The sequence below is a fragment of the Gasterosteus aculeatus genome, chromosome 1 (genome assembly GCF_964276395.1).
Source record: "Gasterosteus aculeatus chromosome 1, fGasAcu3.hap1.1, whole genome shotgun sequence".
Taxonomy (NCBI): Eukaryota; Metazoa; Chordata; class Actinopteri; order Perciformes; family Gasterosteidae; genus Gasterosteus; species Gasterosteus aculeatus.
The window spans coordinates 8,454,208-8,470,877 of record NC_135688.1 but is presented as its reverse complement, the minus strand read 5'-3'; the positions used below and the strand labels follow the sequence as shown (position 1 = coordinate 8,470,877).

The 16,670-nt window shown below is 43.2% G+C and overlaps 1 protein-coding gene across 1 annotated transcript; it reads left to right on the top strand.

The window, feature by feature from the left end:
• The first annotated feature begins 115 nt into the window (after window positions 1–115).
• tlcd2 (TLC domain containing 2) lies at window positions 116–16,418 on the top strand. Its single transcript, XM_040189554.2, has 4 exons — window positions 116–754; window positions 1,077–1,159; window positions 3,632–3,714; window positions 13,056–16,418. The coding sequence occupies exons 1-4, from the start codon at window positions 576–578 to the stop codon at window positions 13,434–13,436; spliced, it is 726 nt and encodes a 241-aa protein (XP_040045488.1). The 5' UTR covers window positions 116–575; the 3' UTR covers window positions 13,437–16,418.
• Window positions 16,419–16,670: the final 252 nt, after the last annotated feature.

The following is a 16,670-nucleotide window of genomic DNA, read 5'->3' as shown; positions in this document are numbered from 1 at the left end:
TTAGTGACTGAGCAATATTAAATGGGACAAATCACTAAACTAATCAGTGGTAATATTTCCAACGGCACTTGAATGTCACACCACAAATGAAACGTGCTTCTGGCCACGCCCCCTTGTGTGTGGTAGGGCGTGGAGAAAGCCGCCGCTCGACTGTTGTTGATGTCGAAAAGTTACACAAGCAAGGGGATGGGGTTGTACAAGAGGACGGTTTCACAACTGTTAAAGAGGCTTCCCCGCCCACGATCACCAGCAGTCACACCCGCGGCGACAGAGCTTTCCTTTAGAGGGGATCTTCACACAGAAACCCCCAAAAATTACTCCAGACGTTGGAGAGCCATCTGAGTGATTTGTCCACGCCTCCTCTTTCCACACAGCAACCGTAAAAGAAACACGTTTTGTGGGATTTTTTTTTTTTTTTTTGACGCTTCACAACCGATCGGGGAATAGAACCCGCGCGTGATTTGATTCACTCGTCGAGTGTGCACCTATTTCGGGCTCTTTTTCTTTAAGGGGGGGGCAACGGTGTAGCCTGTGAAGTCTACACACGTTTGTGTTAGAAACAGATCCTCGCAGACATGGAATTGAGCTCAGTGCTCTTAACGACCGGGAGCTCCGTCGGGTTTTTCAGACTCGTCAACACCGGGTTCAGAAACCTGCCCACGCCTGAATCCGCCCGCAGGAACGCGTGGAAGTGGAGAAACATCTCGGCGTCCTTTGTGCACAGCGGCATCACTGCGATATGGGCCGTGCTGTGGTGAGTGGAACTGCTTTTACTCTGTATGAATGAAATACTCACGAGCTGATGGGGAAATTGGCACACTGCGTGCGATGATCTTGCCAGCATGTTTTTTTTTTTTATAAACGGTGGCCGGTTTTTGGCGCCGGTTATGTTCACATTTTCACGTCTTGTTTTTATTCTAGGTTCACATTAATCCTTTACCAGTAACTTTATTATCTAATATATTATCTCTTCATTATATGGAGCTCACTCCCAAATAAAGTTCAACAAGTTTTAACACTTAAAAGAAACAACAACATAAATATATTTATATAAACTCATGTGTTCGTCTTTGCAGCTTTTTCCTGCACCCACAGATGGCAGAAGATTTGATAGAAACCCACTCTGTGTTTTCTCACGCTTTGGTGTCGTTTTCTATCGGTGAGTAACCTGTCAGCACTTCTACGGTGTCCAATTCATTGTTCCCCGTCCGTTCTGAGTGGGCCGGGTCGGGGTGATGGGGGGTCATAGAGGGAATGAAGAACTGACACTGTCCATCCCATGTTGTCTTTTACTTGCTCACGTGGGGTGACCACAGTGACCGGTCAAAGGGTTCATCTATAAACTGCACAAATATACAGTGTTTGCATAACCTGAAGCTCATGTGTGAAAGAACACCAGTGAAACCCGGAATGCTGTAATGAAATGTCCGACGATTCAGTCCCTCGTTTCCCATGTCCAACTCTATTTATTATTATATTGTAGTATAATGGAAAACATACAGGTTTACACAGAGCTTTAAAATTCAAACAATTATAGATGGTCATTAGTGGTGATGGGATGTGTATTTGTCTCTACCCTTATTTTGAACCTGGCCACATTTACACTCGTGGGCTTGACATAAATTGTTCTTTTTTAGATTTATGTAATTATTTTTTCACTAAATTGCCTTTTGGACTTTACAAAGTAGGCTACAATAAATTTGACCATCTACTCTTTGTAAACCAAATTAGAGACTTCCATGCATTAAATTCAACTTGATACCATTAACACATCTCAAACCTGAACGCGGTCCGACCGCCCTTTCTTAGAATAGTCACTCGCCCTGTTTTTTTACTTTTTCTCCTGAACCCGTAAAGTGATCTTGAAGCAACTTGTGGCACATAAGCTACTTTTATAGTCCACTAATTTATTCGATCAACAAGGGTTTCCGATGGATTCCCAGGATGTTTGACATTCTTTCAGGAAAACTGGCCCTGCGAGGCTGGCAAAGCAAGCTGCAGCATCCGTACCCAGAGATCAATAGAGGGCATTATTACCAGTCCTTGGCACCAGGCGTAACCCCGTACAGTCACGTGACATCACCAAGACGGTAAACACGCAGAAAAAGTCTGTTGATTTATGCGAGCCATTCGCGTCGGATGTCAGTGGCAACAGAGGGGGGTCATTCACTCAAAACGCTTCTCCAGAGCCCTCCCACTGGAGAGATGTGGTTCGATTCGGAGGCGTCAGCAAAGAGTTTTGTTCTCCAGATTTGTGTATTCAGCCTGGCTCGCCGTGATACCACGCTGCAGACCTCGCAGCAGCATGCCGTCAATGATTGTCCACTAGTTGAATAAATACCTTGTACACAATGCAGAGAACAATGTCTGTGAATGACAGGAACCCAACAGTGGTCAGCGGCTCATGTGTGCAATCCGTTTTTTAGCGATAACCACGTGTTGCTGTGAATGGCCCATTTAAAGAATACTGCCAACTACCTGTGTTGTCTCACCCATATAATAGAAAAGTAACTCAAGCAGATTAAAACACTGCACATTTTGTTGATTATGTATGTATGTATGTATGTATATATATATATATATATATATATATACGGTTTCATAATACAAGACAAGTTGAAGCAGACTTGAAGAAGACAAACAGCCACAGTGATGACATGTTGTCATGCCTCGGAAACTTGGCCAGGTACTACGCCAGGTGTTTGAATCTGGTTTCTTAGACCGCTATCAGAGACGTAAGTATAGTGCGTCAGCCTAATAAACACCCGATTGTTTCCGCCAAACTGGTTTTATGTAAACAAGCCAATGAATGTCATCGTTAAGGAATTTGAATGGAAACCGTTTTCATCACTTTGCGGGATGAAAAAAATGTGGTGTGTGTGTGTGTGTGTGTGTGTATATAATCACACTCCTGATGTGGTTTGTAGACAAAGGGAAGTCAATTAGTATCGGTTTCCTTGGCTCTCAGACATTAGCCGTGCGGAGAAAGTAAAGTGTAAATACTGCATTGTTTTCCCTCTATGTCACTCCCCCCTACTTGGTTCCACTTGTGTGTTTTAATACACATGTATCAAGACTGAATGAATCTTTGTAAACACACGAAGACGAGATGTTGGTTGAATGATTTTTTATTTATTTACTGAGTCGCACGTGGCTCCATTTGGCTTCTAAGCACTAAACATGACCGTTGAAAAGACTGTCCATCGCCAATGCTGTTGTGACCCATATGAACCAGATAACGCAAACAGCATCTTTTTCCTGATGGTAAGGACAAACGTGTCGCCTCATTGGGTCCCAGTGTCACATTTACAACACAATGAGGTTAATTCCAGACCCACCAAATCCCCCTTGACACCCTTCATCCCCATATTCAGCACTTCATTATTTCACCATCATTTTGAATGGCTGTCGCCATGGATACGGTCCATGGCGGTTGGTGGATATGAATAGCCTCTCCCCAAGACGCATCTTGCTTGCATCGCTGTCGCCATGGAAGCAAGGTGCCCCCCCGATACACTTCACATGTCCCAGGCTTCTCTCTTCAAATAGATCAGTCATGCTTTGGTTGAGTAACAAATTACTGAACCCAAAGACGTCGTTCACATCTGCTGAATTCTCTCTATCCTCACAGGTTACTTCATCTATGACTTCCTTGACATGGTGATGAACCAGAAGCTGAGTCAGTCCTGGGAGCTTCTCTTCCATCACGTTGTGGTAGGTGTTTTTGGAGCAGTGCCGTCACAGTAACAAAGACGCTTTGGTCCAAAGGTTGTCAGTAGAGGAGAGCTAACTTCTCAGAAAACTACCCGATGAATACCGTTTACACCAGTCGCTTGACAGATAAAACCCAAACACACCTTTGGGCAGCGTGACCAGACTTTCTTGTTTAGTGAAAAAGGAGAGGTTGAGGGACAAACTAACAATGATTCCTCTGTCAACCCCCCCCCGCCCTCCTGCCAAGCCTTCAGCCTACGTTCATGCCTTGCGAAAGTTGAAAGGAAACATCATTGATAGAAGTTAGATCTCCCCTTACTGTATTCCTGCTTTTAAACACTATGGAAAATAACCTGAAGTGGAAGCATAGAACTACATCCTGACAGACTATTCTACGTCACCTTCGTCCAAGGCTGCTTGTGTTGCTTTCTGGTGCCCCGTTCTCCTCTTGTTCTTGTAGTGTGTCACTCACCTGTGGTTTATTTACATTTTTGGTTCAAGGGTTTTCTTATCGGATTGGAGAGGATTTGCACTGAGCAGACGCCGCGATTTATGTGTGTATTTGGATTTTTTTCCAGACATAAAAAAGTATGTGGGGGGAAAAAAGTATTTTGAATTCATTTTATATTAACAAATTAGGCCTTGTGGCATTAGACTGTGTGGAAGAGGACACAGACCCTATATGTAGATACAAAGGGCTCATTCTAACCCAACCAAAACACAGAGATGGAAAAGTTTTGAATATTATCCCATCTGTACATAAATCTCCCCAAATTCTACACACTGGTCCTCGAAGAGCAACATCTTGAAGTTTTAAGTGTACCTCTTTTCAGAAGCTTTATTAACTTTGAGTACCGTACGCCTCCATGGCAATCCACCAAATGATGGTTTTATTGTCAATTCGGGCCATCGAATGTCAACGGTTTCTCTTATGCTCAACGGTTCGGTATTAACCTGATGGTGATTGAAGGCTGTACTGGCCTGTGACATCAGTAGCCTGTGGTGGAAATGACAACCAGAAAGAGTCGGCCCGGTCGTACGCCGAGCGGTTGTGTCATTTGGTCTGAGTCTTTTTTTTTTTTTTTTTTCTTCTCTTCTTTACTTCCTGGGATCTCAATGAATGGACCCTTCTGTCCGGGCCAGCTGGCCCTCAGATTGTCACTACAGTGTTCTTCCTCATTCACATGGCTTTTCTAAGCGAGCTAACTCGCTTTCTCCAAGCCTCCTCCGTTTCGCGGTGGTACAATCGTCAAGACTTTAATTCATTCTTATGATGTTTGCTGACCGAGTTCCACAGATAATTGTGGAAGGCCGCCCTCCTCCAACGGTCTCGTCCTCATAAGGCCATCTGTTCCTCTTTTCTTTTCATGCGACTGTTGTAAATTAAATTATTGCATAACAGGGTTGTTAAAGCCACAGAACCGAGTCAATGCTTGATTTGTAACGGTCATCCAAGGAGGAGGTTTTCTAGTTAGTCTTTTCGTATTTGCAGCGCTCTACTACTAGTGGAAAAATTAACCTTTGCCTTGAAACTTGACGTGACACTGACGTATACAAACTAAAGATGAGCCTCTGGTTAAAGAGAGAAACTCCTTTTTGAGGCAGATAGACATTGAACATGTATTGACTCAGGTCCCACCGCAGTCTATCTTCGCGTGTTGTAACTCAGCAAACATCACAATGTAAATATACCATGCCGCATTTATGTGCGACTGAACAATCTAGACAAAAGTCAGGGGTGTGTCTTACTTGGAAACTGTTTTGAATCGCTGACTTTTGACTGTCACTGACTGTCTATTGAGCTGACAGATAAAACATAAAAGCGACTTCAAGCAAATCCACTAAATGAAATGGTCGTGCATGAATCATGCGCCATCTGACTGAATGCTGCTTTGAGTAAGTCTGTTTACTCCCCTGTGAGGGTTTCCTCTGTTATTGAAGCGTGCGGCCAAACAGCACGAGGTGCAGCATGAGGTTTGTTGATCCCTGTTGTTGCAGTCTGGGAGAATTATTAAGTCAAACATTCCACGGGAGGTTTATTTTTTCTTCTTCTTATTGACTGAAGTGGACATTATACAGCTTCTCGGTTCTGATTCAGTAGCATGTGGGCTCTGACACAGTCAATTACTCCTGATGACATTTGGTCAGCTATAACCGCAGGCTTCCTTTGGAAAACAGGAAGTCACCATAGTTATATATAAATAATTTATGAAGTGTGTGCATATATTGTTTATCATGGAGAACTGATCATAGATGAATTTGAAGCCTGTTAAGTACGTTGTTTTTTTTTGCACTCGTCTGCATGCTGAGTTTGCTTTGGCCTCGTTTACTCATGACTCGCGGAAAGAGTGAGCTTGGAATAAAGACTATGAGCCAGAAGTGAAGGATGCCAAGCAGGAGGGCAGATTATGATTTTTTTTTTTTTTCCGCGCTCCAATGGGCCGCGTTTTGAATATCTGATGTTGTCTCTCAAGCTGTTCCTCGATAATGCACAGTGGAAACACTGAGTGAACCAGCTCCTCCTCCTCTCTCTCTCTCTCTCTCTCTCTCTCTCTCTCTCTCTCTCTCTCTCTCTCTCTCTCTCTCTCTCTCTCTCTCTCTCTCTCTCTCTCTCTCTCTCTCTCTCTCTCAGGGCATTCCTGAAGTTTTTCACCATGTTTGCTGTTTCTTTCCATTTATGCCTCTCACCCCTCTCTCATTAGGCCAAATTCAATGATCTCCTTAAAGAGGGCCCAAGGCAGACACTCTCCTCAAACAGGTCAGGGCTGATCAGGTTAATCTGCTTTTGGGAAGTCCGTGCTGTTTCCAATCACATCTGCTTCTCTCGGGTTTCTGTTCAAATCTAAAGCGGTTCTCTTGTGATCCAACAACTTTCATATTGTATGTGTTGTCTGAAGCCTCAACGTGTCCTTATAGAGACAACAAAACCGGAGCCACAGCATGGAGCTGCTAGAATTTGAATGATGTTGAGAAGGGTTTCGTCTTCTTCTACCTCCCTCTGTTGGTGGAGGGTTTTCACATTCACCCTCAGTCCGCCTTTTTACCCTCTTGAAGGGTGAACTTGTACCAACCTCAGAGGCAACTGGAACTTGTCTCTGTCACCAGGCATGTGAAGAGATATTTTTGGCACACGGAGCAGCGGCCTTGTGTGGCAGCAGTACGGGCCGATAGACTGCACTGGGCAGATTTGTAATCCCTAAAGCCTCATTGGTTTGAGGTTTCCATTGTTGCTGAGGTGTTTCTTGTTTATTTAAGCATATCCGAAACCCAACTGGTCTGTTTCCTGATGGCTTTACGTCCTCCAGTGGTAGATCTTGCATTGACAGGAGCATTGGGAAGCATTCTGCTGAGTATTAAGAAATAGGAGGTTGTTTTTACTACATCCGTGTGTCATCTTTTCATTCTTTTACAGCCCGGGTTCTTGGTATTTTCTGGCTGGGTTCATGTTTTTGTTTTTGCTGACCAGCCCAGCGATGTAATTCCAGCCGTCCACAATGTGTGACCACGGCCACGCCTCCTTTTTGACCTCGCACTCTGGCGCAACAAAACACATGGAACGAGGTTTACGCTTTAAGAATTGCTATCGTGAGACCGTTTTCGCCACAAAGTGAGGGTGATGATGGCCGATGACATTTTTTCCTTTAGCGGGTAAAGCTGGAAAGTCTCCTGTTTTTGGCGGGGGAACTTTCTGGGGTTCCCCCGCCAAAAACAGGAGACTTTCCAGCTTTCCACTGTGTGTGGAGGATAGACATCTGGTTTCCTCATGAACCTCCGGCTCCCTAGCAAGACACACACACACACACACATATTCAGCAAGCCTCTTGCTTTCCTAAAAGGGCTTCTGCGAATCTGTGCACCCCCTCCAAACATTTCTGTGCTGCAGCTCCACTCCATAAATCACACACGCTGCCTTGTTCTCAAGCAGCATCTCAGCAAGTCCTCCAAACATCTCCCCCCTCCCTCCCCTCCTACACCTACTCCCTGCAGCTTGTACCGCCCACTCACATGGCTACGGACCAATGAGAGCCTCCGCTGCGGTAGTATAATATTTCGCTTTTTGCGTTCCCCCCTCACGGTACGACTGTCTTACATCGAGGGGTTTTCCATGTTTATTGTTTTGTTTTTTCAGAAAACCGTATTAACCATCTTTTGCAAAGGCAACGAACCAAATGATCCTAACAAAAAGCAGCAGTCACTGTGGACGGTTAAAAGCTTAGAAGTGGCTGTCGGCTTTGTGTGTATGCGTGTCATTCAATGAGAAGGTCTGTCCAAACTCTTGACCTTTTTGAGTAAACCAACTTCACACCAGTACATTTCTTAGAAGACCACGACCGCAAACCCAAGAAAAGAAAGCTGGAGGAATTGGTTGGGTTTTAAAGTTTAAGGAATAGCAGGCAATGATGTAAATGCAGCTTATCAGTTTATACAGTACGTCTGCAGAATAGAGCGTCTGTGTTACAAACTGATTTCATCTGAACACACGCGTGCTTTGCAAAAAGGGCGCTCCAGAACGGGAGGGCGGCATTTGTTTGCGGTTGGCATAACAGCCAGGAATGCTGTTTGTCGAGGCGTCCATCCGTCAGCAGGTTTGTTTAAAAATGGAGGGAGTTGGCTCCCTGTAGGCTGTTTGTCAAAGAGCAAGGTGGGGCAGAACTAGGAATTATGCCGTTGTTCTCCCCGAGTGACTCACCGAACCCCAGCATGGAAAAAAGAAAACTTGGGCGGGAGTGGGAATACCACGAACGCTTTTCCCCGGCAGCGTGGGCGAGCGAGCGAGCGGTGACCTCACCGTGAGCAGAGGTGAAACGTTTCAGGGTTTTAACTCTACTTTTAAAGTAAAATGTGGCAATTTCTCACACTCGCCTTTTTGAAGGACAGGCAATTTGTGGTCGAAAACTATGATATGATATGAAGTTTGATCGGTGCCATCCTTCCAATTGTGGAGGAATGTGAATTATTTCTGCATTCAGAGATAAACCTTAAAGTGTCACAACTGGTGAAGTCCTGACACTTTCCGCGTGCTGAGGTGGTGGCGATGCTGCTGTCAGCTGACTTTGGTTAAGCTCAGGTCGCATGATTGTAGTTATGGCCGCCATCCCCCAGTCCTGTGTGTGTGTGTGTGTGTGTGTGTGTGTGTCTGTGTGTATTTAAACGTTGAACTTGTGTATGTGTGTGTGTGTGTGTGTGTGTGTGTGTGTGTGTGTTTAGCCATTCCAGTCTCGTGTTTCCAGGCTGCACATCCTTCCTTGGAGTTTCTCGCGTTGACTCGCTCTTCACCCCACAGCTGGTCGGCCGATCACCAGATGGCAAACGTCTCTCTATTGAGCTTCCGATTGGTTTTCCTCTGCATCAGCTTCACTCGACCATTTCCTGTCCCTTTACGACCCGTGTACGGTCCAATAACTGGTCTTTAGGAAACAATGTTCTTGTATGTTAAGAGTAAATCCCCTTGTGTTTAAGCGCAAATATTCAGGCCCCATCCGTGTTCCAGGTGCGAGGCTCCGTTTAGTTGTTTTCAGTGGTTGTGTGCTTGTTAGTTGTCGTTTGGCTTGAACTTGTATCTCCCTGAGCCTCTATTTGTGGTAAGTGCTTTGCCATCACCACATGTTATTGATGATGCATTGCGCATTTGGACTTTTTTTTAAGGCAGAAGTAAAAGAATAGTTTTTTTTTCCGACATTTAAAAAGGCATTTAAAGAAACCATGAGACATTTTTTTAAGGGCATTGAGTCTGTGATTGAAAGAAAAGTATCCCAGATGCCGCATATTGTACAATAAGATGAGCAGAGCAAATAATGGCTCCTTGAATGCCTTAAACTCTTCTTCATTTTAAATGGTTGAATAGTTTAACTCTTTAAAGGAAAGAAATATACTTCTCAGCACCTTCTTTATTACCTATAACATATATTGCCACAAACAAATAGGAATGAATTAGCAGATCAAAGTGCTGCTAAGATTTTTTTTAATTAAGAATATTTTTTATTTGACAAATGTAAGCCCTCACATCTGTACTGCGATAATGGATGCTCCGAGTACTGATGGTCACATATCTTACATTTTCATATTTTTTCTAATGCTCAAGTTTCCTCAGAAAATCTGCTGCTAACGCCGCTGTTGGTAGTTTTTGCAAGGCGGAGTGAGTGGTTAGATATAGGTGATATTTAACAATCCCTTCACAAATATGGGTGTGGACTTGCATAAGTCACGTGTGAGCAGTTATGAAAAACTGAAAAAGACTGTGTCAAACCTCAGTGAACCTCCTGGGTTAATCAATGACCTCCATCAAATTGTAAAACACCATCCTCCTTTTTTTACTGTCTCTTTTAACGCTGATTTTCATACTTACAAACCCATGCAATAAAAAACAAAACAAATGCTGCTTGAAATTGTCCTTTGACAAGAGACAAAAAACTGGTTTGACGTGGAAACCTCCAACTTTAACTATTTTAACAAAGTGTGTGCCGAGGAGCAAAGAAGCGCCAGGTTTTATTTTGAATTATCAAGGCTATTTGTAAAAAAAAAAATGCACGGCAAAAAACCTAGCAAATGTTTAGCCTTAAGGGTTAGAGAGTGAGCGAGGGGCTGAACAGTTGCTACCACATCAGGCCAATGACATCTGGAACTCCTGCAGGCAGAGAGGGAAGGACACGTACGGACTAAGGATGGCATGATGCTTGTGCAACACGTAAGATGTATGTAAGTCTTTAAAATGCCTCCTCTTATCAAGTGAGCTTTATCCCGACTGCCGGTTGAACTTTGATTGGTGTGGTTGAGTCCTCTCTATGGTAAATGTCGGTTAGATAAGATGGCTTTTTTCTTTCTTTTCTTGATTCATTTTATTTGACCAGGTTTCACCACGTTCATGTATCACTGTCTGTGGTACTTGCCTTCCATCTTTATACCCAGAGTTCCCCCCCTGAAAAGGGGACGAGGAGGTCCCTCACCAAGGGGTAAAGAGAACATCTAATTAAGTCCACTGGGAGAAAACGCAAGAAAGAAACGGCTACACCTCCTTGTTTTTCAGCCCCTGGAACAGCAGGATAATGTGTGTGAATTTAGTCCAACAGTTAATCAAAACAAACTTTTACCAGTGGTATATTTGAAGGTGTTTGGGACAAATGGCTGCAGTTTTATAGTGTGTTATATAGTGTTCCACTGCTTTGCTAAGATAAGGCAACGAACTGGAGAAGAAAGGCCATAAAAGAGAGATTACCACCATGAATCTAGATACACGTGCAGCAGGGAAAAAAACAGATAAAAAATAATTAAGTAACTTCATTTTTCTCCAACTGTAATCGATGACGTGAAATGATTCCACCTCCTTCGCAACGTAACTAAGGAACTCTGAGTCGTTGTCTGTTTGTTCTCCTCGTCTTATCTTGGCGGCGTATGTTTGTTTCGTCGTATCTTTCCAGATGGGATTAGACGTGGCCTTGGTGTGTGTGTGTGTGCGTGCGCATGTATAGAGGTCAATCAGTGTATGGTCTTTGGCTTTGAACACAAGTGTATGAATGATTTTACAGCACACACACACACACTATTACCAATCTTTGTGTTGTTGTCGTTACTGCAGGTGTAGACTGGATGCTCATGCACCGTATACGTTCTCCCCGATGTATCTTGTCTCTGCCCCCACCTCAGGTTTGCTGGTAATGGTACAGTACTTTAGGACTGTTTGCAGGGAGTTTCATCCGTCCAGCCAATACTGTGCATGCTGCTGGTGGTTCTGGATCTCACATTACTTGTGACTTTAACATCTGATATGTTAGTTTTTTTTATTTGTAGAGGTAAATCAGGGTAGAGTTTTTAAATGTCCTGTCACCGCAGAACAAACATGTGATGGATTCAGTGGTTTGGAATAGGCACCCGTCATGTCACAGGTCCGTCCCGCACTGCAGTGTCACATACCTCCGTCCCCCAAGCCACCCCGATGACGTTCTGAATTTAATTTTTTGTTTTTTTGTTGTTGTTTCTTTTCACTGTGAAGCGCTGCCACGCCAAGTGAAGCCTTTTTAAACATATCATTTCTGAGCTACTGATGTGCCTAATGTACACACTCCAAGAAGAGGAATCCCTCTTTAATTTCCCTGTCTGTGTCTCTGGATCTGTTCCAGTATCCAGAGAGGAAGGACAGGATGGGGCCATTTATTTCCCTTGTCCTAAGCGTGGGTGAACAGATTGTAGAGGCCCTCAAATAAAGTTTTTAGGTTCCATAGATACAATTTTCTTTCCTCCTGTTGCTGTCTTTCCTCACATGCTATGGTGGCCAACCAACTACAGGGCATCACATGATTGTTTGCAGCATTCTAGGAGTTATCCTGTGACCTCCAGACGAGACACACGTGCACCAACACGAGACGCCTCTCCGTCTGAGCCAGATGTGACCCGTGCTAACAAACCACAGACACGACTTTCTTTGGACCGGCCTCATCCTGAAGTGCTCTTTCAGTATCTTCCCCCCTTTCACCACCACCACACACTCTGGATTTACAAACATGGCGGTTCAGGAGGCCACAAGCCTGAGACTTAAGTGCAGTCTGTTTTTGTCCTCCGTCCACTACGAGTGTGCTCGGAGTGTAAATGAAGCTGGAGGCTGCTGCACAGCCTGTTTGGGCACAAACACTTTTTTGAACTCCTAAATGTGACATCTTTAAACAGCATTTGTGTTTAATGACAGCTTTCACGTCACCCCCCCTCCGACTCTTTAGTTAGCGTAGTGATGTCAGGGCCAGGATTGGTTGTGTTCAGCTGTTTTTCTTTAGCGATGTTGCTGCCATCTTGTGGAGGTTGCAAACTGGTTACAACACAAACTTTCATAAGAGCTGTCCAGCAGACGTCAGACATGTGGCTGGTGTCCTTCCGCATTGTCATTGAGTAAATAGAAGTCTGAATGGGGGGAAAAAAAGTGTTCAGACATCCACACTGAGAATGAATGTAAGAAAAAATGATTCAATATTTCCTCTTAAAACCACTGCGTTCACACAATTTAAAGCAATCCTGATGAATTGAATACGTTATTTACCCGTAGTCATTTTAAGATGCAAAATTGTCGTGCATAGTTTTTTTTTCTGTACAACAGTACCATGTACAGTTCAAACATAAAGGTCAACCAGGATTACACATTAACTAACAGCACAGGGTGAAAGACGTGATGTGTGTGTATATATATATATATATATGTATATATATATATATATATATATATATATAAGTGCTAAAAATAACACATAATCTGTAATATTACGCCAGTAGGTTATTGTACCTCCAGTATTTAAAATGTTCTGTTTGTTTTTCCTGCCACACCCATTATAACCTTCCTCTCTCACGTCCTCCTTCCGCAGGTGATCACCTGCTTCGGCCTCTCGGTGCTGTCCTGCCGCTACGTTGGCTTCGCCGTGGTGGCCCTGCTGGTGGAGATCAACTCCGTGTTCCTCCACCTCAGGCAAATGCTGCGTATGGCCGGCAACGCGGTGGGCACGCTCTACCGGGTCAACAGCATCGTCAACCTGGGCACGTACGTGGTGTTCCGCATCAACACGTTGGCCTGGATGACCCGCTGGCTGGTGCTCAACAGGGACAACGTGCCCCTGCTGGCCTACACGCTGGGCAGCGTGGGAATGGCCATCATGACGGCCATGAACATCGTCCTGTTCTGTCGCCTGCTCAGGAGCGACTTTCTGAAGAGCAGCACCCGGGAGACCAAGAAGGAGAAGGAGATGTAAGGACATGGGGAGGAAGGGAGGAAACGAGGATTATGATCTGTAAACGCACTCATTACCGTATTTTAACGTCAGTTTTGCTACCGCTTTAGTCTGTGTGCGTGCGTGTGTGTGTGTGTGTGTGTGTGTGTGTGTGTGTGTGTGTGTGTGTGTGTGTGTGTGTGTGTGTGTGTGTGTGTGTGTGTGTGTGTGTGTGTGTGTGTGTGTGTGTGTGTGTGTGTGTGTGTGTGTGTGTGTGTGTGTGTGTGAGAGATGCCCATATAGTGGGAGATGGAGGAATCTTGTCGTCTTGCATACTGTACAGTTACATCCATACAACATGTGATCGAGTGGCCTTACGTGAAACACTGATCACAGCTAAAGGTAAAAGCTACATTTTGTTGTACTTTTAGGCTTGTGTAGCAGTATTGTGTGGCCCAATAATCCCGAAGTGCCATAAGTGGTTCACTGATGGCAGTTTCTTTGTGTGAACAGTATAAGGTCTTGTAGAACAACACAAATAGCCTTATTTCCTAAAGTAAGTTCTAAAGTGTAGCTTACAGTAAGCGAAGACGCTCGTGAGACGAACCCACTGGCTCATTATATTCCCAAAGATGAAGTAGGACACGACTACAAATATCTTCAGAATAATCTTTTTATTTACCACTCGTCCAAACTCGTTTGTTGTTCAACGCTCGCACTGCGGAGGTGAATACATCTCACTTTCTTTTCTTTTTTTTTTTCCTCCAACAAATCTCAAGTAAAGACGCCTGCTACCTCAGAAAGCTTCTTTCTTTTGCCTCACTCTTACACAAGCTCTGCTTTCAGTGTTAGGAAAGCTCTTTGAAAACTTTAATGTGGCATCTAAATAAAATAGTTCGGATTTGACGACACAATGTAGCTAAACGGTGTCGTGCTTCGCCAAATTCATTAAAAACATCTTCAATAGAGAACTTAAAAATCAATAACAAAATATGCGATGGTCAAAGTAGGTTTTATGTTCATTATAAATATACATTATAATCCTCAAAACGACTCGAGCCTCTCGGATCTGCTAAACGATAGTATTAGTGTTTGTAATTCTTTTTGGAACTGTATTGATTGGCTAATGGATCAATTACACGGCCAATGGCCTCAGGGTGCAGCCGTAATGGAAGTTTTGAGAACATAACAGGTTTAATGACAATACATTGCGCTACTGGACTAAGTGGCGCTAATGTTTTCATGGTGCATGTGTTGGGTCGGTGAACTCGCAGTAGGAGCTTTCAGACCGGCAGAAGTTGTTATTCCACATTTGGCCTTTGGAGGACAGCAGACTCCTCCTCATCATCCCCTCAGTGATCTCAGTACAGGCGTCACCAGAGACGTCTTCATTTTTTAAATTGTTTTAAGCGTTTCGGTCAACCTGTGCCTCCTGCCTCATGTTTTGAAATCCCAGAGGTCGTTGTTGGAACAAACAGGTCTGGGATCTGTGAATGAAGAAAACTGCCCGGCTGCCAAAAGGCTGCATTCTCTCACCACTCACATTACATCATTGCAGCGCTCGTGTGGACCAGATACATCTGATGCCATATACGAGTGTGTGTTTTTTTGGTGAGGAATCTTTGTAAGTGTATTTGAAATTTTATTTGTGCTAAAAAATAGAAGTTGTGGATTAAACAAACAAAGTTTATTAATTATACCTATTATAAAAAAAAATCTTGATGACAGTGACGTAAATGTGATTGTGTAAGTTGTGTTGTTGCAGCACATTATGCCTCTCGGGTTTTATATTCACTGTAGCCAAATGTATACAGGGGGGGAGGAAACTCATCGTCGTCAGGCCCTAAAACCAGGCTGTCCAACCACGTTACTCACACAGGGAACAGACATCACACTCCACTCTTTTCCAGATGGAAAGAAACTTCAGATACAAACTGTGAGTTAAACGACGTAAACGCAGACCCTTACAGAAATGCTTTGTCCATCTTAAATTCAACACCACTGCACTGAAAAAATGACAGTTTGGGAGGGAGACGGTTAAATTTGATTTACCGTTATTGAGAATTCTCCGATTTTAAGATGAGGGTTGTTGTTTTTTTATTTGCCCTTTTTCTTTAAATTAGTTTTTTAGGGCAGCTTGACTTTGTGGTTTTAGTGAAGACAACTGGTGACTATTGAAGTTCTTACTAACAAGCAAGCTTGTATTTGTAAATATATTGTATGAGGCTTTAATGTTAAAGAGAGTAATCTGAATTAAGCGTTATGTGGCTCCCTGCTTTTATGAATTGTGATGAAATGTGACGGCCAGGTTGAGATGGCTCCACACAACAATGTCGTAATGACACTAAAACGATCCACTGTTGTGCTCTCTGCATTCTCATTTCTGCTTTTTTTTTTTTTGTTTGTTTTTGCGTTCATTCAAACAGTTGATTTCAAACCGTTCCGAGGCCATGGATGATTCTGTTTTTTTTTATATTTCTCAGTGGTGAACACATGGAAAACTATTTTTCAGGACAGAGTGCGGCAGCAGTTACGACTGTTGCCACGCTCCTTTCTCACCGAACACGGGGAACGTGGTGTTTCACTGCATCGGTCTCACACAATGAGAAAACCCACACTTTTCTCTATCACAACCTACAAATGATGCAGTTTTACAGTTTTTGCTGGTTCATTTATTGTTGTTTTGTGGTGGATGGTGAAATATTGTCTGTTTATAAACAATGAAATTCACAGTGAAGACTGTTTGCACTGTGCAGAATTATCAAAATCTTTAAAAAAAAAAAATGTTGATTAAGGGGAAACTTTGGATTACTGAAGCTACCAAAACCAACTGAGGTATTGATTGTCATGATTATCATCTGCTTTCTCGGAGTGGCAACTTTTCACAGAATGATGCCTTTAGGTGTAAACTTAACAGTTCTATTTTCCATGTTTTGCCAGATTGATTTGTAATTAAAAGTTCAATTTATATGTTTATATATTAACATTATTTGTTTTACGTGAAAATAAAGATTAAAGAAACAAGTCTGTTTTACTTTCATTGGTACACGAACAGTTTTCATTAAAGCACATTTGTCAAACAGATTCTGGAATTAATATCTAATGAAATAAGCAGAACAGAAATAGCACTTAAGTAAAATAAAATATGCTAAAGATTTCTTGAAATGTTTGGTTTCATTTGTACTAAATGCTAAACTGACAAGTCCACTGATGGCTAGATATTATCAGATTTAGTAGCGGCACAGGGAGACTCTCATCTGACGTACTTTTATTTTT